The sequence below is a fragment of the Dromaius novaehollandiae genome, chromosome 25 (assembly GCF_036370855.1).
Source record: "Dromaius novaehollandiae isolate bDroNov1 chromosome 25, bDroNov1.hap1, whole genome shotgun sequence".
Taxonomy (NCBI): domain Eukaryota; kingdom Metazoa; phylum Chordata; class Aves; order Casuariiformes; family Dromaiidae; genus Dromaius; species Dromaius novaehollandiae.
The window spans coordinates 1453438-1477576 of record NC_088122.1 but is presented as its reverse complement, the minus strand read 5'-3'; the positions used below and the strand labels follow the sequence as shown (position 1 = coordinate 1477576).

Genomic DNA, 24139 nt, shown 5'->3' with positions numbered 1-24139 from the left:
CCCCGGGGAGCAGCGCCGGCACGAAACGGGAGCACCGGTCACGTGGATGCCGGCCCCGGCAGCCGCCCGCTGCAGGAAGGCTCTGCGGCACCCGGCGCGGCCCGCGTGGCCCATGGCACGGCACGGCACGGCGCGGCGGGGGGTCCCGGGCCGCCCCGGCTGACCCGCGGGTTGAAGGTCAGGGCTCGGCGCTCAGACCCCCTTTCAGATTCAAATGGGCTCCGCGGGGCTTTGTGCGCGGGTCAGGCTCCACCGCGAGCCGCCTGAAAGGGCCAAAGGGCCGGGGCTGCGGGGCCGCTTTCAAGTCCCCCCGCGCCGGGGAGGAGGGGAGCACAGGCGCCCGCCCCCGTCCTCCCGCCCCGCGCCGAGCGGGGCTGAGCCGCCCGCAGCCCGGGGGCCTGGGACAGGCCGAGGCCTCCCCTCTCGCCCACCGCCGCCCCGGGCCAAGCCGCGGTGCCAGCCCCGGCGCATCCCGAGCCGCTGCCAAGGACAGAGTGTGCCGTGCGCTCGGGGCGTGGGGCCAGGCAACCTTGGCACGGCACGGCATGGCACAGCACGGCATGGCACGGCGCAGCACGGCGCAGCGTGGCACAGCACGATGCAGCACGGCATGATGCAGCACGGCACGGTGCAGCGTGGCGCAGCCAGGGTTGTCCAGCCCCACAGCAAGGCAGGGAGGGCTCCGCCCGCCCTAATGATTTACAGCCCGCTCCCTGCCTCAGTTTCCCCGTTACGGAGCGGCGCCAGCTCCCTGCCAGGGCGGAGGCTGGGAAGCCGAGGGGCGATGGGCAAAGCCCCAGGGACCCCGGGACGTGAGATCCCCGGGGGCTGCATCCCGCCCCCAGGGAGAGCAGGTCTCGGGGGCCACAAGCACCCGGGGCTGAGGGGCCAGCGCAGGGGAATGCAGGGAGCCGGGAGCCGCGGTGCAGCGGGAGAGGCCGGGGCCGAGGGGGGGAACCCCCCGCGCGGCGGAGGGGAGCCGGCGCGTCTGCCGCTGGGGCGGAGGCGTGATTCATGCCCCCACCGGGGAGGGAGCGTCCGGCCCGCTCCCGGGCGACGCCGGCTGGGTGCAGGGGGAGCGGGATCTGATATCCCGGGAATGTAGGGCAGGGAGCAGCCATCCGTGCGGCGCGCCGGCGGGAGCGAGGGGGAGACGGCAGCAGCTCCGGCGGTGCCGTGCACGAGCTCCCCGCGTGCGCCGCTGCTGCACGCCCAGGCAGCGTGGCCGCACAGGGCACGCGGGGCACCGGGGCCGCCGCGCGCAGGGAACCCGGCAGCGGGCACAGGGCAGCCCCGGGTGCGAAGGCCCCTTCCTCCTCCTGTGGCTCCGGAGCAGCTCTCGGGCCCGCCGTCACCTCCCGCGCAGGCAGGCGCGCGCCGTGTGCCGGAGACGAGCCGCCGGGATCCTGCCCCAGGAACGTGAGCGATAAGCACCGCGGCCGGGGCTCGGCACCCTCCGCCCTGGCGGGAGCCCCGGAGCAGCTCGGCGAGGAGCGGGGCCGGGTCCTGCCCCGGCGCGGTGCACGCGCCAGCCGGGGACACGCAACCGCTGCAGCCGGGGACAGGCTCAAAACCCGGAGGCCGGGATGCCGGGGCAGCCGCAGCCGTGGGGCGAGCGCGTCCCCTCCCCGCGCCCTCCTGCCCTCCTCACTCCAGCGGTGTTTTGTTCAAAGCCAAGGAAACATCTATAATTTTCAAAGGCAAATTCCTCCCCCTGAGACGGCCACGGCGGGGGCCGGGGCTGCCCGGGGGCAGCGAGGCCGGCAGGGGAGGCGATGCCGGACGATTCCCCCGCAGCCCGAGGCCACCAGCGGGTCCGGCCGGTCTCGGATGGGGAAGCGCGGCGGGGGCCCGGCCGAGCGCTGCTGCCGGGCTGGGGGGGCCGGGGGACCGTGGGGCCTTTGTGCGGCCGGGGCAGCGGAGCAGCGCGAGGAAGGAGGAATTCCTCCGGAGATCAAACGCCGTCGCCAACTGGACCCCAACGTCAAAACAAACACGGCCCGCGCCGGCGGGCCCGGGAGCCGCGAGGGGCCGGGATCCAATTTCCTCCTTTGTTCCCGGATTATTATTTTTTTTTGCAGGGGGCGAGGAGGAGGGGGAGAAGTGGGGAAAGGGCCATAAATCAGGGGCTGACAGAAGAGCGAGGCCGAGCGGGGCGGCGGCAGGTGGGGGCTCCCCGCCGGCTCCCGGACCCTCGCCCCTGCCAGCGGGAACGCCGAGCCGGGGCCGCTCTCACCGTGGCAGCCCCAGGGACCTCAACGCGTGCGCCCTGCACGCAGGGCCAGGCAGCAGGTACCTCCCGAGCAGGGACCCTGCGGACAGGAGGAAATGGAGGTTTTATTTATGGCCGGAGCTGCAGTCCCTCCACCTCTGCGGCGCTGCCTCGCTCAGCCCGGTGCTCTTTCTTTCCTGGCCTCACTCTGCTCCAGCCGCCCTTGCTCGAGCGCGGGCGGCACGCGGGCACACGCCTGCCCCGGCGCCTGGGCTGGGGATGCTGGGGACGACGGTGGTCCTCGCAGCCCCCCAGCACCCCCATTTTCGCCGTGCTGAGGCCGTGCCCCAGGGATACCCACACCGCGACAGGGAGGCAACGGGGACGGCGCGAGCCCCCGCTCTGCCCTCCCCGCCGGACTTGGCTCCCGGGGGGCAAGGCGAGCGGCGCGCTGCTGGAGGACGCTCGGGCCCCACCGCGGCGCGACCCAGAAGAGAGTTTGGCCCCGGGGTGAAAGGCTACGGCGCAGCGATAGCACCGCGCTGCTCCCAGGTCAACCACCCTCCTGCACAGTTTGTTCCTTCATTAATTATTAACAGGGCGGCAGCGCGCGAGCACCCCGCGCCCGGTGCCCCCCGGCCCAGCCGCTCCTCGCGGGAGGGAGGAGAGGACAGCAGACAGGCCGCCGCGCGTCCGATCCGCGGGACCGAGTGGGAAACAGAGGCTGCGAGGCGGATCGGGGGCCCGCAGGCAGCCAGCGCTGCCCGGTGCCGGCGAGGGACCCGGGTGCCACCGCGCGAGGCCTCGTGCCACTTACAGCAATTAAAGATCCCCCGGGGGCTTTTGCAAGAGGGGATCACTGGTCCCGCAGCCTTGGCCCCCCTCCAGGTGTGGGTAACTGCTTTCCGGCCTCCCGGAGCCCCCGCCACCGCCTGCGGCTCCCACGGTCCTGGACGGCAGCACGTGGCCACTGTGCTCGGCAGCCGCCGGGACTCGTGGCGGACGCTGCTGCCCGGAGCCGCGGGCAAAGCCGGGCTGCTCGTGCCGGCACAGGGCGGCCGTCAGCGCCCCGCGGCTCAGAGGTCGCTGCCGGCAGCGGGAGCACAGCCCGGCGTTTCAGGCGCCCAGCCTCGAGCGGGGCCACCTGCACGGTGCTTGGGGGAACCGGCACCGCGGCCGGGGCGGAAACCACCCTGGCAGGAGGCTGGATGAGCCACGCTCCACTGCTGCACTTTCTTCCCCTGGGGCCGTGGGCTGCCCGTGCAGGGAGCATCCCTGGGGCCACGGCATCCCTGGGACACACAGGCCTGGACAGGGAGCATCCCCAGGGCACGCGGCATCCCCAGGGGACGCAGGCCCGGGCCCCCCACGCTACGCTGGCACACGCATGACCAGCCACGACGGCGTGGCGGGTGCTGCCGGCACGGCACGGCACGGCCCGGCCCGGCCCGGCCCATCGCAGCCCCACGCGCGGGGATCCCCGCACGGCTGCCGCCTCGCACCTCCCCGAGCGGATCCGCTCCCGGGGACGGCAAAGGGCCCGGGCAGGGCGGCCGCCGGTCACCGCCGGCACCTCGTGGGCTCCATCACCGCCCGGCCCGGGAGCCGCTCTGCCGCGGCCGGCTCCGGTGCAACGGGGCCCCGGGCAGTCCGGGCCGGGCCGGGGCGGCGGCGGCGCCCGCGGGGGCGGCCCCGGCGCGGCGGTGACGGCCGGGGGGGCGCGGGCGCGGCGAGCGGGGCAGGACCCGGCGGGCGGCGAGCGGAAGGGGAGGAGGACGGGGAGGAGCATCCAGGGCGGCCACCGCGGCAGCGGCTGAACTTTGCTCTTTCGCGGGAGGCGGGCAGAGCCCGGGGCTCGGCGGAGCGGGTCCCGCCGTACCGGGCTGCATGCAGCCGCGGCGGCGGCGGGGCCCGTAGCGGCGCGGCCGGCCGGGGCAGCGCCGCCTCCTCGGAGCGCAGCGCAGCGCGGCGCAGCGCAGCGCGGGGGCCGGCGCGGGGGGGCCCCGGGGCGGCCGCCGCGCCCCGCGGGGGGATGCGCCGCGCCGCGCCCCGCTCCCGCCGCCGCAAAGTTTCCGCGGGGCCCGGCGCCCCCCCCGGCCCGCGCTAGCGGCGGGGGAAGAGGAAGGCGCCCGGCGGGGGGGGAGGGGGGGCAGAGCGAGGGATAGAGGGGGGGAAAAAAAAAAAAAAAAAAAGGAAAAAAAAGGAAAAAAAAGAGGAATCCGCGGCCCCGCGCCCGCTCCCCGCCAAACTTGCTCAACTCGTTCCGGAGGCTCCATGCGGCGGCGGGGCCGGCGCTGAGCCGCGCAGCCATGGCCATGGTGGCCGGCGGCTGGGGCGAGCCCAACGGCGGCGGCGAGGAGGCGGCGTCCCCGGCGGGCGGCGGCAGCGACGCCGAGCACGGCGAGGAGGAGCGGGCCGGGGCGCCCGTGGACTGCGTGGTGTGCGGCGACAAGTCCAGCGGCAAGCACTACGGCGTCTTCACCTGCGAGGGCTGCAAGAGCTTCTTCAAGCGCAGCATCCGCAGGAACCTCAGCTACACCTGCAGGTAGGGGCTCGCCCGGGCGCAGGCCCCTCCGCGCCTCCGGCCCTGCCCGCGGCGCCCCTCGCCGCTGGGACCCGGGGGGCCCCGGCCACGGCCCTGGCACGACTCCCACGGTGGCCCCGGTGTGGCTGCACGGTGGCCTCATTGCAGCTCCGACGTTGGCCCCAGGGCAGCTGCACCATGGCCCTGCTGTGGCTCCGTGGTGGCCCCAGGGTGGCTGCACCGTGGCTCCTGGCATCGCTCTGACAGTGGCCCCAGGGCAGCTCCCCACCGTGGCCCTGCTGTGGCTCCATGGCAGCCCCAGGGTGGCTGCACAGTGGCCCCATTGCAGCTCCGACGTTGGCCCCAGGGTGGCTGCACCGTGGCCCTGTTGTGGCTCCGTGGTGGCCCTGGTGCGGCTGCACTGTGGCTCCCCGCCATTGCTCCGACAGCGGCCCCAGCACGGCTCCCCGCCACGGCCCTGCAGTGGCCCCGCTGCAGCACCGGCTCCCTCTGTGCTTTGCAGAGCTGCCCCTCTGCCCGCATGTCCCCAGCCCTGGGGGGAGGACAGGAAGGGGAGGACAGGAAGGGTACCCCAGCCCTGCCCCAGCTCCTCATCCCCTGGGACACTGAGCACAGAGAGCAGCCAGGGCAAGTGGGTGCAGGAGCAGCCTCTGCTCGGGCTTTAATTGCCTTTCCAGGCTAATGCCTGAAAACGCGCCGCAGCTGTGAGTCAGTCGGGTCACGGCCGCTCTGCCCTGCGAAAAGCATCAGTGCGGCAGCGAGTATAATTTTAACCGGAGGTGTCAACAGCCCAGTGTGCTACAGGGCTCTAATCTGCTCCCGCTTCGCACTTGTGAAATCACTGCCGCGGGCGCGGGGCGAGGCGGCCGGCATCCCCCGGGGCGCCGGGGGGAACGCCGAGCAGGACCGCCGGAGGCTCGTGCCGGCCCCGGCTGGGACAAGGCGAGCCGGCCCGCGTGGAGTCTGGAGCCGCGAGTAACTCCGGAGTTTCTGCTGCGCTCGCCGCTGCGCGCAGGAGGTGGGAGCGGGGCCACCGGCACGGCACCTCGCTCTGCACCTCGGCGTCTCCCCGCCTCGGCGGCGGCCGATGGCTTTGACCTTTGCCGCCCGGTCGCGAGATCCAGCTGGAAAGCCGAGCCGAGCTCCGGCCGCCGCCGGCTCCGACCGCGCCGCTCCCGATTGGGGCGGCCTAGATTCGCGCTCCCCGGCCTCCCCCGGGTGCAGCATCTCCTCTCCGGCGGCTCCCGGCGCCGGGTCGGAGGCTGACGTCAGCCCCGCGGCACGTGGGCACCCGGCGGCCCTGAAGCTGCCGCCCGGCTCCGGGGCTTAAAGTTGCAGCCGGTCCTGCAAAATCCTGCCGGTCGCTGGGCTCTCGGCGCGGCGGGGGTCGGCGCCGTGCCTCGGTTTCCCCGCCTGAGCAGCGGGCGCGGAGGTGCCCGTCTCCTCCGCAGAGCGCACGCTTCGCCGCTGCCGGCACGCCTTGTCGCGGGCTCTGCCCTGGGCTCGCCGCGCTGCCAGCCGGGCACCTATTTAAGGAGCGATTTTCTTTTCTTCCCTCTCCCTTTGTGCTTGGAAGTGATTTGGTGCGATATAAAACGTGAGTTTTGCTAGTACACGGTAACTATTGAAGGGGCAGAGCACAACGCGCTCCCGCGCAGCGCTGGCACGCACTTTGCCAGCGGAGTCGAAAGCAGCATCGAGCCAAGCCTGCTCTAATTTGAATATTAACAGCGAGCCGGGTTCAGTTTAGTTCTTGCACTAAATAATTACACGTTCTAATTACATAATTAGCACAGTATACGCCTTTTGTGTGCTCGCGCTTTCCCAGGTCGCTATAGCCCGTCGGTCGGGAAACTCGCTAGGAGCTGCCGGCGCGAGGTGAGATCGTCGGCGTGTCGGTGCCGGCGGCAGCACCGGGCCCGGGGCTGCCCATCCCCGCGCCTCGGGGCGGCCTTTCCGCAGGGGGGGATTAGCCGGGCTCCCCGCGGCCGCTCAGCCTCCGCTTGCCGCCGGTGATGGGAATGTAACATGACGTTTTGATTAGCTATCGCTTCTCCCCTGGAATAACTTTTATCAGCAGCGCGTTTTAAATGTGTTAAGCGCAGTGGTGATGTTCGGGGCGAATTAATTCCGGCTGGCGCGCGGGAATCCCGGCGCGGCTCTCCCCGGGAGCCGTGTAGAGGCGAGACGGTCGTGTCGGCGCTCCCGGGCAGAGCCGCGCGGCTCCCGGGCACCGGCCCTGCCTCCGATTCCCCAGCAGCTCCCCAGGATGGTTTTACATGACTTAATTTTATCGCCCTTTCGCTGCTGACCCCCTTCCTCCCCGTTACGCTGCCCCGACGGCCCGCACGAGCAGGGAGCGCTTCGCTTCATCGAGCAACGGCGCTGGATGCGGAGCTGCCAGGCGGCACGGGACGATGACCCTCCCCGGCCTCCTCTCCGCCGCCGCGTCCCGTCCTGCTGCTCCTCCTTCCCTCCCCCGGCTCGCCGCCCCCCATCCGGAGCCGGGCGGCAGGGTCCACAGCGGGGGCAGCTCCGGCAGGCAGGCGGCCGGCTCAAACCCCCGCGGAGCCGCTTTGCAGGCTCCCGGGTTACTCGTGCGGAAACCACCCGCCCGGCGAGCCGGGGGCCGCGGCAGCACCTCTGCCCGCGAGGAACGCCGCGCTTGCAACCCGCGTCGGGTTACGCACGCGTGCACGGAGCCCCCGGTGCACCCTCGCCCCCAGCGCGATGCCGCAGGGATGCCGGTCCCGGCAGGGCCCTCGTTCCGCACGGCAGCGGCGGGAGGGCCCGGAGGTGGCGGGGGCCGCGCTCAGCCCTGCAGCACCGGCGGGGAGAAATCCCAGCTTTTCTGGAGCAAACGGCAGCGCGCTGCTGAGCGGCTGTGAAGTGGGCCAGGATGGGGTTTAGGGGTGCGCCCGTCCGCGACGGGGCTCCGGATGGGCTGGGCTTTGCTTTGCCCTTTCCCCGCGTGCAACGAGCCGTGCGGGATCCCATCCTGCCGCGGCCCTCGCCGCGCTCCCCACGGAGCCGCTGCTTCCGCGGGCCCGGCCGGAGCAGGCGGCGGCTGCAAGCGGGGGTGCCCGGGCTCCGCTCGCCCCGCGGGCAGGAGGGCAGCCCCGGCGCGGCGGGCTGCAGCCGGCCCCGGCGCTGCCGTCGGAAATAGTTGGAATTCCTCGCGCGCCTGCCGGGGAGGCCGGGCAGCGCTCGCCGCGCCGGGGCTCGCTCCTCCGCCGCGGCCGGGGCCCGGCTCACGCGCCCGCCTCTCCCTCGCAGGTCCAACCGCGACTGCCAGATCGACCAGCACCACCGCAACCAATGCCAGTACTGCCGCCTCAAGAAGTGCTTCCGCGTGGGCATGAGGAAGGAAGGTAACGGCACCGAGGCCCAGGGCGCTGCCCGGCGCCGAGCGGTCCTGGCAGAGCTGCCGCTGCCGGCGGCTCCAGGCTTTGCACCGCAGGGCGGCCAAGCTCCCGCCGCGGCCGGGCTCAGAGCGGGGCCGGGAGCCCCCGGGGCCCTTCTGGCCTCCTTGACTCGCCCTCGGCGCCGGCAGCTGCCGGAGCAGGTGGTGTTTGTTTGGAAAGCCGGAGCCTTGGGCTGATAAGGGGCCACACCTGGAGCTGCGGACGGGCCCCGCGCGCGGGCGTGCTGGAGGTCAGCTGCGAGCGCTCCCGGTGCAGCCGGAGCCGTGCAAATCCCTGGGCGTGCAGCACCGTGCCGTGCCGGTGCTGCCACTTTCCATCTGCTCTCCATCGCCCGGGGCTCCGAACCCCAGGTGCTTCCCGGCCTGCTGCAAACAGGGCTGCGCTCAGGTGCCCTGCTCAAAAACAAGGGTTTTAGCCCAAAGCAGAGCGGGGCGGGGGCTGCTTCGAAGCAGACCCAGGTGGGATGTGCCAGGCGGGAGTGGGGCCGCCAGGACGAGCCAAGCGGTGCTCGCGGTCGGACGCGGCCTCCCCGGCTGCTCCCCGGCGGATCCGGGGCTTCGGGAGCTGCCGCCGAAGGGCCCCAATCCGGACGGCGGTGCAGCTCTGCGCGGGGCGGTGGCTGCTCGGTGGCAGGTGGCATTAATGCAAAGAGCAGGGGAAGGATACGAGAAGCAGGACAGTAATTCCCTCCTTTCCCGAGAAGTCGAGATGGCATTATTGCCACTTAGCATGATTTAGAGCTCTCATTTAAGTGGCTCATGAACAGCCCATAAATTAATTACCAGGGACTGAGCAAATAGTGGGCGCTAATGGGAGAGGGGGGGAGCTGAAAAATGGCTCTCCGCGAATGCAATTAGGAGGGGGGAGTGCCCCGGGGTTAACGACGCTTCCAAAATGGACGTTTTATTTGCAAATAAATGATTGCTGCCATGGAACAACCTTGGGTAGCAATCGCCCTGCCCCGGCATGGGGGGGCCGTGGTGCCGGCGGGGCCGTGGCTGTGCTTGGCCAGAGCCGCGGGGCTGCTCGCCGGCGGCTGCATCCGAGCCTGGCTGGACCGTGATGCAGGGACAGGGCGGGCTGTCTGGGAGCTGCTGGTGCATCACCAGGACGCTAAATAGATCAGTGAGTCTTGCAGCCAGCTCGCTCTCCGGGGGCACCCGAAAGCCGGCTTCGTTCCCGGCGCTGCCGGGAGCGGGATGCGGGATGCTTCACTCGCCCCGCGCCGGCGCTCAGACAGCCCCTCTCCCCGCTCCGCAGCCGTGCAGCGGGGCCGGATCCCCCCCAGCCACTCCAGCACCAGCCCCAACACCCTGCCCGGCGGCGAGTACTTCAACGGGCAGCCGGTGTCGGAGCTCATCTCGCAGCTGCTGCGGGCTGAGCCCTACCCGGCGGCCCGCTACGGCTCACAGTACGCGCAGCAGGGCAGCGTCATGGGCATCGACAACATCTGCGAGCTGGCCGCCCGCCTGCTCTTCAGCACGGTGGAGTGGGCCCGCAACATCCCCTTCTTCCCCGAGCTGCCCGTCTCGGACCAGGTGGCCCTGCTGCGCCTCAGCTGGAGCGAGCTCTTCGTGCTCAACGCGGCGCAGTCGGCGCTGCCGCTGCACATGGCCCCGCTGCTGGCGGCGGCCGGCTTCCACGCCTCGCCCATGTCAGCCGACCGCGTCGTCTCCTTCATGGACCAGATCCGCATCTTCCAGGATCAGGTGGAGAAGCTCAACCGGCTGCAGGTGGATTCGGCCGAGTACAGCTGCCTCAAAGCCATCGCGCTCTTCACGCCGGGTAGGTCACTGCTGCCGCCGGGGTCGAGCCCGGCTCCGTCCCTGCGAGCCCAGAGATGGGGCCGGGGGTGGGGAGCATCTGCCCCCCAGTTCCCCCAGGGGAAGGGGAGCCCAGGGAGCATCTCGTGGCTCATCTAGGGGTGCTTCGGAGGTGCCTCGTGCCCACGGGCTCCTGCCGTGGTTTGCAGCATCCTGGCTGACCTGGCTCAGAGCCGGGCAGAGCAAACATCCCCCGTGCACCAAGGGGGCTGGGGTGCCGCGGGGGGGCCGCTGCGGGGGGCTCGGGAAGCGCGGGGGCGGCTCCCCCCCGCTGACCGCCCCGCACCCTCGCAGACGCCTGCGGCCTCTCGGACCCGGCGCACGTGGAGAGCCTGCAGGAGAAGGCGCAGGTGGCCCTCACCGAGTACGTGCGCTCGCAGTACCCGTCGCAGCCGCAGCGCTTCGGGCGCCTGCTGCTGCGGCTGCCGGCCCTGCGCGCCGTGCCCGCCGCCCTCATCTCCCAGCTCTTCTTCATGCGGCTCGTGGGCAAGACGCCCATCGAAACACTAATCAGGGACATGCTGCTGTCCGGGAGCACCTTCAACTGGCCCTACGGCACGGGGCAGTAGGGCGCCGCGCCGCACCGCACCGGGGGGGCTGCACTGGCGGGGGGGGGGGGGCTGTGCAAAGCCCCCGCCACCGCCGGCCCTTCCACTGCTTCTGGACGCTGGACTCTTCCTCACCCTCCTACTGCGGAGCTCGTCGCCGCCGGCCGCCCGGACCCCGGGCTCAGATCGGGGCAGAAGGACTTTGGACCCGGCCCGGGGGTCATTCCTGGCTCTGCCCCCCGCACCGGAGCCGGGGGGGGGGGGGGGGCACCATCCTCTCACCCTCTGCTGAAAGCTGAATTTTGGCTGGCAGGAGGGAGGCGAGCGGCACCCAGCCAAGGCTCGGAGCAGCCCGCGGGGCTGGGAGCGAAGGTGGCCCCCCTGCAGCCCCCGCTGCAGCCCCCGCTGCCCGGCGGTTAAAGCCCCTCCGCGTCCCGCCGCGGGGCTGCGGCCCGGGCCGGATCCTGCTGCGAGGACTGAAGCGCTGCGCCCAGCCCCGGCCCTGCACTTTCCACTGAAGCATCTCCAAGGTCGGGGCCAGCGCAGCAGGTGCTGCTCCGGGGGGGGGGTTCAGCCCCCGCGGGGTCCCCGAGCCCCACGCAACGCCCCATGCAAATAAAGTGGGTTTTTCCTCCAGCTGGGGGGGGGGGGTCGTGCTGCCCCCTCCCCACTGCTGCTTGCACGCTTGGTGCTCTGAGCCGCGGCAGCGGTGCCCCCGGAGCATCCCCGGCCCCCGTGGACTGGAGCGGGGCTGGGGGCGTGGGGGGGGGGGCCGAGCTGGAGGGGGGCCGAGCTGCCGCCGCCGCCCCCCCGCCCCGGGCGCCGCTTCTCAGGGCGATACTGTGCAAACAGGCAGAGGCAGGATTAGTTGGGGATTTGTCATTTAGATTGATTCACTGCAAATATAATCCTTGTTCAATGATACTAAACAAATTAACTGAAGTCAATAAAGACGTTTCTTACAACGCCGGGGGTCTGGTGTGACGGGGGGGTGATGGAGCCGGCTCCGGCTGAGGGATGTGTCCTGGGAAAGACCCTGGAAAAGCAGCCGGCACGTACTGCAGGGATGTACCCCCCCCGTGCAGGAGGGGGACACAGCGGTCCCCACACCTTGCCCATAGCCGCGGGGGGAGGCAAAGCCAAGGGAGGCTGGTGCTGCAGCAGCAAATGCTGCCCCCACCAAGAAAATAAAATAAAATAAAGAATAATTAAGCCCCTTTGGGGTACTTTAAGTTGGGCAATGCCCAAACCCTGGGGCTGGTAACAGAGGGGCCCTGGGTGAGGGGCTTCTGCCCGAGGATCCTGCACCGTTAATAAACCCAACCGCACTCGGGCACCTCGGAGAAGAGCCGGGTTTGTGCTCCAGCGGGAATCGGTGCGGAAACACGGAGCAGAGGTTTGGGGGAGGGTCTCCCTCTCCCCCCAAAAAAAATAACTGAGGAGGGGCCGGGACTGGGGTGCTCGGCAGCGCTGCAGGCGCTTTGCACCCGCCTGCTGCAGCGGTGCGGCACTGGGTGCCGGTGCTGCGCGGCTGCGTTGGCCCGTGTTCTGCCTCAGTGTAAGGAAAGGGGCGGGCGCCTGCACCCCTCCAAAAACGAAAAAACCCCCGCAGCACCCACCTGGTGCGCACACGGCAAATGGCTGCGGCCGCCGGGGCCGGCCCGGTGCACGCCAGCGCGCGGCTGCCGGACGCCTCCTCCCTCTAGCGGCACGGCCACCGCTGCTGCCGCCGGCTGCGGGGACGCGCTGCTTGGGGACAGCTGGGGACAAAGTTTCTGCAATGCCAATTAACGAGCGCTGCTCCAAACGGCCCCGCACCCCGGCAGGCAGCAGGCCCAGGACCCCCCCGCACCCCCCAGGCCTGGGTTTGCCCGGCCAAGGAGGCAGCCGAGCCCCGGGACAAGGTGGAGTGGGATTCCGGGAGTACAACGTGCCCGCGCCCCGGCCCCAGCACCGCCCTCGCGCTTCAGCACCGGGTTAAAATCAATAGATACAGTTTATTTCTTACAAAAAGAACCATTACACGGCTCCGCAACGCCTGGCCGGCTCTCGGCCCCTCCGAGGGCTGCTTGGCCACGGCTCAATGCACCGCACAGCACCGCGGCTCACGGCACGGCACGGCACGGCACCGCATCCCTCCCGCGGGCCCGGCCGCATCTGCGCCTTGCAGCCGGGATGCGGGGCGCACGGATGCCCGGGCAGAGCGCCGCACCACGCAGCGCCCCGGGGCCCTACGCAAACACGTTCCTGTGCTCATGGCCCGGGGGAGGACGAGCCCCGGGCCCGGCTTGCAGAGAGCTAAGGCACGCGGTGGATATTCACAGTGAGCGGCGGGGAGCAGGACGGCGCGGGGCCGGGGGCAGCACCGCGGAGCCCCGGCCGGGGTGGGGTTGGCACCAAGATCTCAGGGTCACGCTGCCTGGGGGTTTCTTTTTTTTTCTTTTTTTTATAAAAAGAAGGTGCAAAGCGCACACGAGTCTCTCGGGGCCGGGGCGAGGGGGCCCTGCGGACGGCCCCTCCGCGCTGCCGGCTCTACCCTCGCATCTTGTCGTAGTCGCTCACCATGCGCTTGATGTGGAAGAGCTTGTTGCGCAGCGCTTTGCTCTCCGACTTCTTCGACTGGTAATCGGGGCTCTGCAAGGCAGCGGCAGGGCGGCCGTCACCCCGCGGCACCAGGGCGGCCGGAGCGGAGATGCAGCCGCGGTGCAATGCAGGAGAGCACCGCACGGGCTGCGAGCACCGGCCGGGCGCATGGCACCCGCTGCTCGCCCGCGAGGACATCCAGGTGCGCGGCACCCGCTCTCCCAAACCCCCAGGCGCCACGCGGGAACGGACCCCGTCTCAGATAGGACGCAAAAACCAAGACTCACCCGCTTCGAGTCCTTCAGCCGGTTGTACTCCTCCGCGACGTCCTGCAAGAGGAAGGGCCCAGAGCGGGTCAGGCACCGCCGGCGATGGAGCGCCCCGAAAAGGGGTGCGCGGGGAGCGCGGCGGCGGTGCCCACCTGGTACTGGGGGCTGTCCTCGGCGATGCCGTCCAGCTGCTTGCTGAGCTGGTTGAGGCGGTCGTTGACGCTGTCCATCTCCGCGCAGAGCCGCTTGTAGCGCTTGAGGTCGGTGTCGAACTCCTGCTTGTACTTCTGGCGGGTGCCGTCCGAGGCGATGGGCGGGTAGAGGCTGCGGCACGGGCACGGGGCAGCGTCAGGCCCCGCCGGCGCCGGGCACGGACACCCGGCTCCCCCCCGCTCACCTGGCCCAGCGGTCCCGCTCGCGCTCGTCGCCCGACTCCACGGCCGTGGTGTAGTCCGTCTCGTACTGCGACTCGTCCAGCTCGGGGTTGCGCCGCCGGCGCCGGCCGCGGCGAGCCGATGGCTTGCTGGGCTGCTCCCTGCCCTTCTCCTCGGCGAGGCTGGCGCTGAGCGCCCGGTCGGGCTGGTCGCCGGCCTCGGGGTCCGGGGAGCTGAGCGGGGAGGGCGGCGGGGACGTCAGCACCCGCTGCCTCTGCTCCTGGGGGTCCCACCCCGGCCTTCGTCCCCGTCCCGCCGCGACCCTCCTCCTCCTCCCCGACTCACCTGGGGCCGGCGCGGCTCTCGGGGGGGCAGTACCCGTTCTGCGGCGCGTAGCCGTAGGACGGGGCGCTGTAGGGGAGCGCCTGGATGGGGCTCGTCGGCTTCTCCGAGTAGGCCAGCGTGGCCGTCTCGTCCTGCACGCTGGCCACGTTCTTCACCTGGGGGGAGCGGGAGGTGCTCAGCCCCGCGGCGGCACGGGGCACCCCAAGCCGCACGCGCCCCGGCAGCCACCCGCCAGCCCTCGAGCCCGCTGCAGCCCGCGGCTCCGGGCACCGGGGAGGCTGCTTGCCGTTGCCCGTGGCCGGGGAAAGCCCACCGCAGGGCGGCCCCGGCAGCGGGAACGGCCCCCGGCACGCCGAGTGGCTCCGCGATCCTGCCCGAGCCCAGTGCCGCGGCGGGGGCTGACGGGGACGGGCAGGGAGACGAGCCCCAGCTGAGCTGCTGGAGGGTCCTGCATGGAGAGCGGGGGGGGGGGGGCTGAGGGAGATTGGCTTTTTGGGAGGAGACAGAGGAGGAGGAAGGCTGGGGATGTACCCCAGGGTGCAAGCGGCCCCACGGAGAGCATGGCTCCGTCCTGGCCGTGCAAAGCCGGGCAGCGCCAGGCGCTGCCGACCCGCACAAAGCCGCCGTGGGGCTCCCCCGGGAAAGGGGGTGCAGCCGCGGAGCTGGGGTGCAGGGGGGGTCTGGCCCCCCCAGGCTGCACCAGCCCCGCAGCGGCTGCCGCGTGCCCACTCCCTCCACAGCGGTCGCCCCCAGCCTGCGCCCAGCCCCGTGCCAAGCATCCGCTGCCCCCCGCCATGCCGGGGCCCGAGCGCGGCGGGGGCTTCTCCCGGAGGACGTGGGCCGGGCCGGTGTCCATCCCGCCCCTTCCTTCCCGGCCTCGGCGCTTGTTTGTGCCGGAAGCCGGCCCCAGCCCGGGACGGGGCAGCGGCCCTGGGGACGGCGGCTGCGAGCGCCGGTGCCGCTTCCTCTCGCGCTTCCCCCCGCTAACGAAGATGCCGCTAGCGGGGGCCGGTTGCCACCGGCTGCCACGGCCAGCACGGGCACGGCCACGTCCCCACGGCGGGGCGGAGGGAGAGGCGCGCGGGGACGGCGGCTCACACCCTCTTCAAGGTCACCCGTTTATCTCGGTCCAGACCGTGAACCGGGAACGAGACGTCCCGGGGCGGTTTCGCATGCCAGCAGCCCGAGCAGTGCCCGGCCGGGACCCGCGGCCGAGGAGAGACCCAGGCGTCCGGGGTCCTGGGCCTGCCCTTTGGTCAAACTGGCCCTGCGGGTGGCCAGGAAATGCTTTGCAAGGGAGGGACGCCTTAGCACAAATAAATAAAGCAGAACAAAGGTATTTCTGTAAAACGAAAAATAAATATCGTATCTGCGGACGCGCAGAGGCGCACACATCGGAGCGGAGGTTCCTTGGGTTTAACCGAGCGTCCTGCCTGACCCCAGGTGCACGGCAAACATTTAGCACAAATTACTACTATTGCTCCTCTCCCCGGGCCTCTGATGGAGGAAAGCCGGTTTCCCCGGCACCCCGAGGCAGCGAGGCGCCCGGCCGGGCTGCCCCAGCCTCGCGGAGACGAGGATGAGGATGAGGAAGAGGATGGGGACGGGGAGGGCGATGCAGCCCCAGCCCGTGCTGCTGCAAAGCGCCTGCCCTCCCGGCAGCCCCGGATTGCACCGCCGCGGCTCGGCGGCACGTCACCGCGCTGCGTCCCTCGGGGCCTCGTTAATCATTGACGAGACCGAAACCGAGCCGTATCTGTGGCAAACGTTCCCGCGAGCCGGGCACACAAAGGGGAGCGCGCCCAGAGCCGCCGCGCCATGCCGCACCATGCCACGCCGTGCTGTACCGTGCCGTGCCACGCGGCCCTGGCGCCCGGCCCATCTGATCAGCCCCGACCCTGTTTGTCTTTCGGGGAGTTCGAGCTCGGCCGGCCCAGCCCGGCACCCGGTTAATCACAGCCCGGCAAGGGGGAACAATACCAGGTGGAAAAAAGCTCTGGGCTTAACACCAGGCACCGGGAGGCACCTGCAGCCCCGGGCGCAGGCGCGCGCTGCCGGCGATAACGCTGCGCCAGGACCTCCCGGCTGCGGGGTGCCGGGGTCTGCAAACACACCGGCGAGCAGCGCCCAGGCGCGCTTTCCACCCACCCACCGAGCCCCGTGTGCCCCCGGGAAAGGCTCCGGGACGCCCCATCCGCTCGCCCCGGCTCCGGGAGGTGGGCGGGGAGGATGCTCGGATGCACGAGACCCCCCCGCAGCCCCCGGCCCCCGCTGCGCTCCCACTCACCCACTCCTCCACGTTGGGGCCCTCCTGCACCACCGGCACCTTGTCCCAGTAGATGTTCGGCTTCCCGTACTTCCAGATCTTGCTCCGCGTCTTGTGAGCGAAGAAGCAGATGAGGCAGAGCAGGATGACGATGAGGAAGCCGCAGACGATCGCCACGGCCTGGAGGAGAGGGAGGGAGGCTGAGGCGGGCCGGGGTCCCGCAGCGCCGTGCTCAAGGCGGCCCTCGTCCCGGCAGAGCGGGCGATCGGTCATCCGGCACCTCGCTGAGGATCGGGGCGAGGAGGAAGGGGAAACGCTCCCACCCTCCCGAACGGTCCCGACCTCGGACCCCCGGATGAGGCAGCTCCCGCAGCGGGGATGGCGCGGGGCTCCCTGGGATGGGGATGCTGCAGGGGGACGAAGCTCATCCGGGATTTGGGGCAGCTCAGAGAGCAGCTTTGGTTTTTCACAGGGACAAGGCGGGTTCAGGTGCCGGGGAGCAGCAGGGAGCTGACACCATCCAGCTTCTCCGAGGGGGGAACGGGGCAGCCCAGCACCGCTGGGCATCCCGGCAGGCTGCAGCCCCAGGACGGCTCCTGCACCGCAAAGCCAGGTCCTGCCCGGCAGCCCCGGCTCGGGAGCAGCGTGCAACGGTGCCAGGATCCCGTGAGCTGGGTCTCCGCGGCCGCACCGCGACTCGGGACAGGCGAGGACACATGAGGCCCTGCTCGGCCGCTGCATGTGGCAGGAGCAGGCGGGTGCCCGCGGCTCCCCCCCGCTCGGGCTGCTCCCAGGGCGCAGGAATGCGGCACGGCCAGCCGGGCCGGCCGGGAACCGGCAGCGCCGGCTCCACCCCCGGCACCGCGCAGGATCCCCAGCCGAAACCAGGGCCAAGAGACCTCGTTTCGCGGCAGGTCGCCGACTTCTTCCCCACTGACCCCCCGAGCCGGCGCCCACCCCGGCACCGACCCCGCGACACCGAGCGCGGCCCGTCCCCACCCCAGTCCCCCCCCCGCCACGGCAGCACGGTTCAGATGTTTTACAACCAGAGAGGCCAAAGTACCAGGGAGCAGCCCGGCCCCTCCCGGCCCCGCTCGCCGCCGGCCCCCGCCGCCCCGCACCTCCTGGGGGTCCACGGTGCAGTAGTGGTAGATGTACTGGTTCAGGTACGTGCCGCTGCTGTACATCTGGCTGCACATGGCCAGCAAGGGGCTGTAGTAGTAGCTGCCGGTCATCTGCGCCTGGGGGTTGACGCCCATGACGTAGACGATGGAGGCGATGAGCATGACGAAGGCCAGCACGGCGCAGACCACGATCACCGTCAGGTAGAAGCGGCGGGAGCGCGAGCTGCTGGTCTTGCTCACGCTGGCCACGAAGAGCCCCAGCTGGGTCAGGAAGCAGAGCACGGACATGGCGATCATGAAGCCGTTGGCCGCCCGCGGGTTGGTCACGCCGCTGTAGTAGCTCCCGTAGCCGTAGCCGTAGCCATAGCCGTAGCTCAGCCCGCTGCCGTAGTAGCCGCTCAGGCCGTTGCTGTAGCCGTAGCCGTACTCCCAGGCCAGGGTGGAGGCCACGCAGGCGAAGATGGCGATGCAGAGGAGGATGATGGTGGCCTCCAGGATCCGCACCACGCCGGGCGGCGAGGTCCACTTGTAGAAGTGCTGCGGCACGTCCTCGACGTAGTAGGAGCCCGGCGGGGGCGAGCGGACGCTGTAGCCGTAGTCGCCGCCGGGGGGGCCGTAGCCCGTGGGGGGGCTGTCGTAGGGCTTCTTGCTGAACATGGTGCCGGGAGGGTCCGGCGGCCGCGGAGAGCCTGGGGCAGAGACGGACGGAGCGTGGGAAAGAACCGCGGCGCGGCGTTCCCGGGCGCGAGGGCCACTTCCCACCTCCCCGGAGGGGACTTTGGTCCCCCGCCACCCGCCCAGCAACGCCGTAAACAGCAAACTGCTCCTACCCGACACCTCGCCGTGAGAGCCGCTGCCGGCGGGGAAACCGAGGCACGGGGCGGGGAGCGGCTCATCCGGCTGAGCCGCCGGCTCCCCTCGCGCCCAGCCCTGCCCGCGCGGCCTCCCGCCGCCCCCAGTCCACCTCGGGCCACCACGACCCGAGCTGCGCCCCGCCGGCCCTGCGGCTCCCGGACACCGTGTCCGATTGCTTAAAGTCTAATTAAAACAGAAAAGCTCTCACCCCCGGCTAGGGTTAACGCCGAGGGCTTATCGGCAGGAGCAGATCTATCTGGAATAACAACAATGCAAGGGATATCATCAACACCGCGGGGAAAAGCGGCAAACGGAGGGAGACGGAAGGGGGGTGACGTATTTCCTCGCTGGCACCTTTGGAGAGCGGCTCCGAAACCCAGCGGCGCCGGGGGGACCCCGCTCCGCAGCTGGGGCCGCACTCCTGCCCCGGCCCGGGACCCCCGACGGGGCCGCCCGAGACCCCCGGCAGCCCCCGGCCTCGCTCCCCCACCCCGCCGTGCGGCCGGGCACGCTTACACAAAACAGCACCTCCAAACTACGGGTTGTTTTGTAAGCTCAGTTTTAGCCCAACCGCTGCTGGGAAGTTTTGCAGAGCCCGGGAGAAGTTTCAGGACAAAAAGCTCACGGAGAGACGCGGAGCCCCTCACCGCGGGCTCAGGTGCCGCGGGTCGGGCGGCCGCAGGGCTCCGGCACCCGGCCCTGCTCCACCGCCGCCCGGGACGGCACGAAGCCGCCGCTCTCCACGTCTGCACCAAGCAAAGGCAAAAACCCGGGAGCTCCGTGTCTGTCCCCGGGGCGAAGACCACGCGGCCGGCGGCCCCCAGAGCACCCGCAGGCGCCAGGGGAGCCCGTCGCAGCCCGCCCGGAGCAGGGGCTTCCCGCGGGATGAGGACCCCCCCCTCGCAGCCCGTCCCCCCCAGGGCCCGCGCCGACTCTCACAGCTGATTTGACCTAAATCAGGAGAAACCGCCCCAACCAAGAGCAGGGAGCAGGCGAGGGCTTAGCGCGGCGGAAACCTGAACCCCTCCGTGGGGAAACCTATCCGTCGCCCGGCTCCCGCAGAGGCCGGGGCGGCAGCGGGGCCCTGACGAAGCAGCGGTGCTGGGGCGACGCGCCCAGCCGCGTCCTGCCCGGCCGGGTAAGGTCCCCCGGGGGGGCAGATGAGGGGGGACGTTGTTTGTTTTTCCTTAAGCCATAGCCGAGACGGGTCACCGGGCCGAGAGGTTTCAGCCGTGATCTCAGGGGCACCTCCAAGGGGAAAGGGCTGAGGAGGACGAGGCCTCGCGGCAACCCCAGCTCTTTGCTCCGCAGGGCTCGCACCTCCCTGGATCTAGGGCCAAAACCCCACCGCTTCGGGGCTGCAGAAACACCCCCGCCTCGCTGCGCCCGATCTGACCTCAGACTCGCTCTACAAACCCAAAACGCCTTCCCGAGCCGGCCCCCCCCCCCACCCGGAGCCAGCTGCCAAACCACTGCTCTAAACTGATTAAAACCCCAGATAAACACAGCCGAAGCCGCAGCCGCCACAACCTGCCGCCGCCTCCCCGCACGTACCCACGGGCCGGCCACGCACCCCGGCCCCAGCCGCCCGCGGTCCCACCCAGCCCAGCCGGGCGGCCCCGGCAGCGGGGACCGGGCTCGGGGGTCGGGGACCGGCCCGGCGCCTGGCTCGCGGCTCCTTCCCGAGCGGGACGTTCCCCTTCCCGGGCCGGGCTCCGCGTCGCGGGCGTCCCGCTGCCGTCACCCCGGTGCCGGGGACCCCAGGACCCCCCGGCCGCTGCCCCCCCCGGCCAGCGGGGGACCCCGAGCCCCGAGCATTTCCCAGGGTCGCGGTGTCCAGCGCGGCATCGCCCGGCCCGGCCCGGCCCGGCCCCGCTCACCTGGCCCGGCGGAGCCGCTCCCGACGCTCCCGCCGCCGCGGCGCAAAGTCCGGCAGCAGCGCGGGGCGGCCCCGCTCCCGGCGGCCCCGCTCCCGGCCCCGGCGCCGCCTCCGCCCGCCTTCCACCTGCCGCTCCCGGGGCTGGGGCGACCCGGAGCCGCCGGGGACCCCGGGGCCGGCGCGGACCCCCGGGGCCGCGGGAACCTCCGGGGCCGGCGGAGAACCGGGGGCGCTCGGGGCCGTGGGAACCCCGGGGCCGGCGGGGACCCCCGACGCACCCAGGGGCGGCAGGAACCGCCGTGGGAACCCGGTGCCGGAGGAGCCCCCGGAGCGCCCCCCCTTACCGGGCTCCCCCCGCGCCGGCCCGGCGGGGCTCGGCCGCCCCGGAGCCACCTACCTGCCCGCGCCGCCGCCTCTTTGTTCACCTTAAAATGGCAGCCGGGCTCCGCGCCGCCGCCGTGCCCGGGCGCTGCAGGGAAACCGGCCCCGGGCCCGGCCCCGGCTTCCGCCTCCGGGGGGAGCCCCGGGGGCCGGGCCGCTGCTGCCGCCCGGCCCACGCCGGCGATGAGTTTGTCGGTCCTCAGCCGCCGGCCCCGCGCTGTGCGGGCTGCTGCGGCCGCACCGGCAGCCTGGGCTGCTCCTTCCCGGTGCTGCCGCGCGTCCGAGGGGACCGGGTTTGCTCCAGCGAGCGGCACTTTCTTGACTTAAATAAGAGGGGACCTGTGGGGGGGCCACAACCCCCAGCCAGGGGTCCCCCTGCCCCCTCGGGGCCCCCAAAGCCTCCCGGGGTCCCTCCTGGCCGTGGGGGACCCCCAAGGGGCAGGGCCATGGCTCTGCTTTCCTCCCCTGCGCCGTCCGGGCGCCCTGGAGCCGCGGCGTGGGGGCTGCTGCGGGGGCCGGGAATCCGGGGGGACAGGCGAGCGGCTGGGCTCGGTCCCCGTCACGGCTTCATTTTCCTGGGGGGCGACTGGGGACAGAGAGGGGAACAGGAGCATCCTCTGTACACATTAACCCCCCCTAAAAAAATCACCATATTTTATTAAAAACCGTTCTGGCTCAAAATCAGCGTCCCGAGGCGCCTGCAGGTTCTGCTCTCCCGTGCACAAGCCCGGGAGTCGCTCCCAGAGCTCAAGGCTGGGCCTGGGAGGGAGCCCCGGCCCGGTGGGCACCGAGTCCGGCTCTGTCCCCCGGGCAGGGCGCAGTGAGCTCGGGGGCACCGGGAGCACCGGGAGTGCCGGCAGAGCCAGGCGGCAGCCCGCCTCCCCGGAGCCCAGCTTTGCGGGGCCGAGGCTGGAGCGCGCCGGCGCGGGGGCCGGCCCCACCGTGGGCTCAGAAGCAGACGGAGCCCTCGGGGGCGACGCGGTCATACTCCCGAATCCGGGCCTTGATGTGCTCCAGCTTCTTCGTCAGGTAGTCGCAGCGCTCCTGCTTCTCCAGGAAGGCCGAGTCCTGCCGGCCGGGGAGAGCGGGGCCGTGGGCGGCGGGGCCGGGGTGCCGCCAGCGCCCTGGGCCCCCCGAACGCTGCGGGGAAGGAGAGCGGCGCAGTCGGGGGTCCGGGGCTCCCTGATGCGGGGTCTCAGCGGGCCGGTTGCAGCATGGGAAATCCGGATGCCGGCCCTTACTCACCCTCTTCTTCCTCACGTACTCGCGCCAGACGCGGGCCACCCTGCGCTGCTCCTGCGGGGCACAAAGCAGCGCCCGGGAGGCTCTGGGGAGCTCTGCCGTGCCGGCTCGCCGCCCTAACGAGGCAGGCGCGGCTAACGAGCCCGGGGGGGCTCCGCGCACCGCCGCGAGGCGACCGGCCTCCCCGGCCGCGTCTGGCGAAACGCACCTCGCTGCGGCCACGATCCCGCTGAGACCTGCCAGCTCATCCCACCTAACGCCGCTCACAGAAAGCATTGTAGGTGCCGGCGGCTGCGGGACTCACCTCGCCGCTCGGCGCGTGCCAGGGCAGCCGGCACATCATCGCCTCCAGCTCCCCGAACTTCTGCAGCGCGGCGCGGACCTCGCCGTGCAGCTCCTTGTACTCCGCGTACTGGTCGCAGAAGACGGCCTTGTACTGCTCCCTCTCCCGGGGGCTCCGGATCGCCGGGTACTTTCTGCCCGGCCCGGGGACACGAGCGTCAGCGCGCGGGAAGGGAGGGATGGGGAACCTGGGAGCCGGGACAGGGCCCTGGGGGGGGCACCGGGCACCCGCGCGGGAATTGCCTGGGGTGGCTGGAGAGGCTGCCAGGTGGGGGGCGAGCAGCAGCCCTCCCGGGGGACCCGTGCCCGCTCCCGGCCGGCGGCAGTCGCTTACACCACGTAGTCCGGGACGGCGCGGGGCCGGGGCGCCAGCCCCGGGGACATGGGGCAGCCCGAGGCCCCCAGCGGCTCCCCCCCCTCGGCGAAGGCAAGCGTCTTGGTGACCCTGCCGGGGGGCCCCGACGAGGCCTCGAAGGCGATGCGCTTGGCCGGCGCGGGCTGCGGGACACAGCGACGGAGGCGGCGTGAGGCCGGGGGGGCCCACGCTGCCGCCCTCTGCCCGCACCTCGCCCCGGCCGGGGGGGTCCCGCTCCCGCCGCCCCGGCCCCGCACACACTCACGCGGGCCTCCCGGCGCCTCCGGGCCGCCTCGTGCCGCCACATCTTGATGCAGACGAGGCTGCTGGCCAGGTAGAGCAGCGCGGTGACGAAGAGGAAGACAAGGGCGGCCGCCTGGCCCCCGGCCACGCGGCACGCGGCGCCGAGGAGGGGGCCGCCGGCCAGGGGGGAGTAGCAGAGCCCCCCGAGCGTGACGGTGTCGACGTACGCCGCCGCCGCCGCCAGGTAGAGCAGGAAGAGGAGGGCGTTGAGGGCGGCCTCCGTCGGAGGCCACCAGCCAGCCTCCAGCAGGACGCTCCGGTAGCAGCCGGTGGCCCCCAGCGCCAGCACGATGGCACTGAGCAGCCAGGCCAGGCTGGCCACCGCCAGCACGAAGGGGGTCCGCGGGCTGGCGTAGGCCGCCGCGCCGCCCGGGAGCCCCCCGGCCAGCAGCTCGCTGCCGTACCACCGGTAGTCCCGCTGCACGTAGGCGCACACGCAGGCGAAGACCATCCCGCCGAAGAGCAGCTGCAGCCCCCCCAGCACCCGCAGCAGCCCGGGCCAGGACTTCATGTAGGCGTACCGGAGGCTGTATGCCTCCAGCCGGGCTGCAGCGTCGGGGGGGGCAGCGGGGCGGCCGCCGGGCACCGACGCCTCCGGCCCCATCCCCGTCTTCTGCTCCGTCCCCATCCCCTGCTCCGTCCCCATCCCCGTCCCCTGCTTCATCCCCGTCCCCTGCTCCATCCCCAGCCCCAGCCCCTGCTCCAGCCCCATCCTCTGCTCGCCTGCGGGGCCAGAGCCGGAGGTGCCCTGCACGTGGCCGGTGCTGCCGTGCCGGTCCGGCCCGCGATGCTCCAGTGAGGCACGTTGGGGCGGGCAGCGCGGCACGACCCCCCCTCCAGTGGCGCGGCCTGTGCTCCCACGCGGGGCCACCGGAGCGGCTTTCGGCAGGGCGGGAGGCGGCCGAGGGCCGGGAGCTCAGCGCCTCGGTGAGCCGCGGGATCCCGGGATCCGGTGGGCAACGGGCTCCCCCACCCCCAGGCGCGTCCGGCAGCTGCTCCACTCCGGCGCCCAGGCCAAGCCCGGTTTGGGGGGGAAGCGCAGAGGTGAGTCCAGCCGGGCACCGTCAGCCCCCCGCGCAGCCGGGAGGGTTTCTCGCCAGCTCCGGCTGCAAGCGTGGAGACGCTGGTCACAGTCACAGCCCAGCTCTGAGCCCTCACGTAGCATCACGGTCCCTCATTCCCTGCCTCAGTTTCCCCCCTGCAGGTCGCCTGCAGCCTGGCCTGGCCCCACGCTGCCTCCCCCCCTCCCCGGCCTCGCTGCCCCCCGA

The 24139-nt window shown here is 71.9% G+C and overlaps 3 protein-coding genes across 5 annotated transcripts; 1 reads left to right on the top strand and 2 right to left on the bottom strand.

The window, feature by feature from the left end:
• The first annotated feature begins 3962 nt into the window (after positions 1-3962).
• Positions 3963-11518, top strand: NR2F6 (nuclear receptor subfamily 2 group F member 6). The gene is made up of 4 exons (XM_064497488.1): positions 3963-4757; positions 8034-8128; positions 9443-9967; positions 10300-11518. Exons 1-4 carry the CDS (start codon positions 4522-4524, stop codon positions 10572-10574), a joined length of 1131 nt encoding a protein of 376 aa, XP_064353558.1. The 5' UTR covers positions 3963-4521; the 3' UTR covers positions 10575-11518.
• Positions 11519-12530: 1012 nt separating this feature from the next.
• Positions 12531-20767, bottom strand: OCLN (occludin). Of its 3 annotated transcripts, none has more exons than XM_064497480.1 (8): positions 20646-20767; positions 17512-18203; positions 16412-16570; positions 14125-14279; positions 13803-14012; positions 13558-13729; positions 13424-13465; positions 12531-13187 (listed from the first exon to the last, which is right to left on the bottom strand). In XM_064497480.1, exons 2-8 carry the CDS (start codon positions 18169-18171, stop codon positions 13086-13088), a joined length of 1500 nt encoding a protein of 499 aa, XP_064353550.1. In that variant the 5' UTR covers positions 18172-18203; positions 20646-20767; the 3' UTR covers positions 12531-13085. The 3 variants fall into 3 exon arrangements, with proteins under 3 accessions (XP_064353550.1, XP_064353551.1, XP_025971783.1); XM_064497481.1 differs by lacking the exon at positions 20646-20767 and adding an exon at positions 20250-20339; XM_026115998.2 differs by lacking the exon at positions 20646-20767 and adding an exon at positions 18578-18737.
• Positions 20768-21268: 501 nt separating this feature from the next.
• OCEL1 (occludin/ELL domain containing 1) lies at positions 21269-23490 on the bottom strand. The gene is made up of 5 exons (XM_026115985.2): positions 22834-23490; positions 22548-22711; positions 22176-22347; positions 21875-21925; positions 21269-21697 (listed from the first exon to the last, which is right to left on the bottom strand). The coding sequence occupies exons 1-5, from the start codon at positions 23473-23475 to the stop codon at positions 21578-21580; spliced, it is 1149 nt and encodes a 382-aa protein (XP_025971770.2). The 5' UTR covers positions 23476-23490; the 3' UTR covers positions 21269-21577.
• Positions 23491-24139: the final 649 nt, after the last annotated feature.

Bases quoted from the DNA above. Each gene is read 5' to 3' on its own strand.
- NR2F6 (XM_064497488.1), top strand. From the start codon at position 4,522: ATGGCCATGGTGGCCGGCGGCTGGGGCGAGCCCAACGGCGGCGGCGAG. The intron at 4,758-8,033 runs GTAGGGGCTCGC...TCTCCCTCGCAG, and splicing joins AACCTCAGCTACACCTGCAG to GTCCAACCGCGACTGCCAGA. The intron at 8,129-9,442 runs GTAACGGCACCG...CCCGCTCCGCAG, and splicing joins CGTGGGCATGAGGAAGGAAG to CCGTGCAGCGGGGCCGGATC.
- OCEL1 (XM_026115985.2), bottom strand. From the start codon at position 23,475: ATGGGGCCGGAGGCGTCGGTGCCCGGCGGCCGCCCCGCTGCCCCCCCC. The intron at 22,348-22,547 runs GTAAGCGACTGC...CGGGCCGGGCAG, and splicing joins GCCGTCCCGGACTACGTGGT to AAAGTACCCGGCGATCCGGA. The intron at 21,698-21,874 runs GTGAGTAAGGGC...CCCGGCCGGCAG, and splicing joins AGTACGTGAGGAAGAAGAGG to GACTCGGCCTTCCTGGAGAA.
- OCLN (XM_064497480.1), bottom strand. From the start codon at position 18,171: ATGTTCAGCAAGAAGCCCTACGACAGCCCCCCCACGGGCTACGGCCCC. The intron at 16,571-17,511 runs GTGCGGGGCGGC...CCTCTCCTCCAG, and splicing joins GCACCGTGGACCCCCAGGAG to GCCGTGGCGATCGTCTGCGG. The intron at 13,466-13,557 runs GTGGGCACCGCC...TTCCTCTTGCAG, and splicing joins AGGACAGCCCCCAGTACCAG to GACGTCGCGGAGGAGTACAA.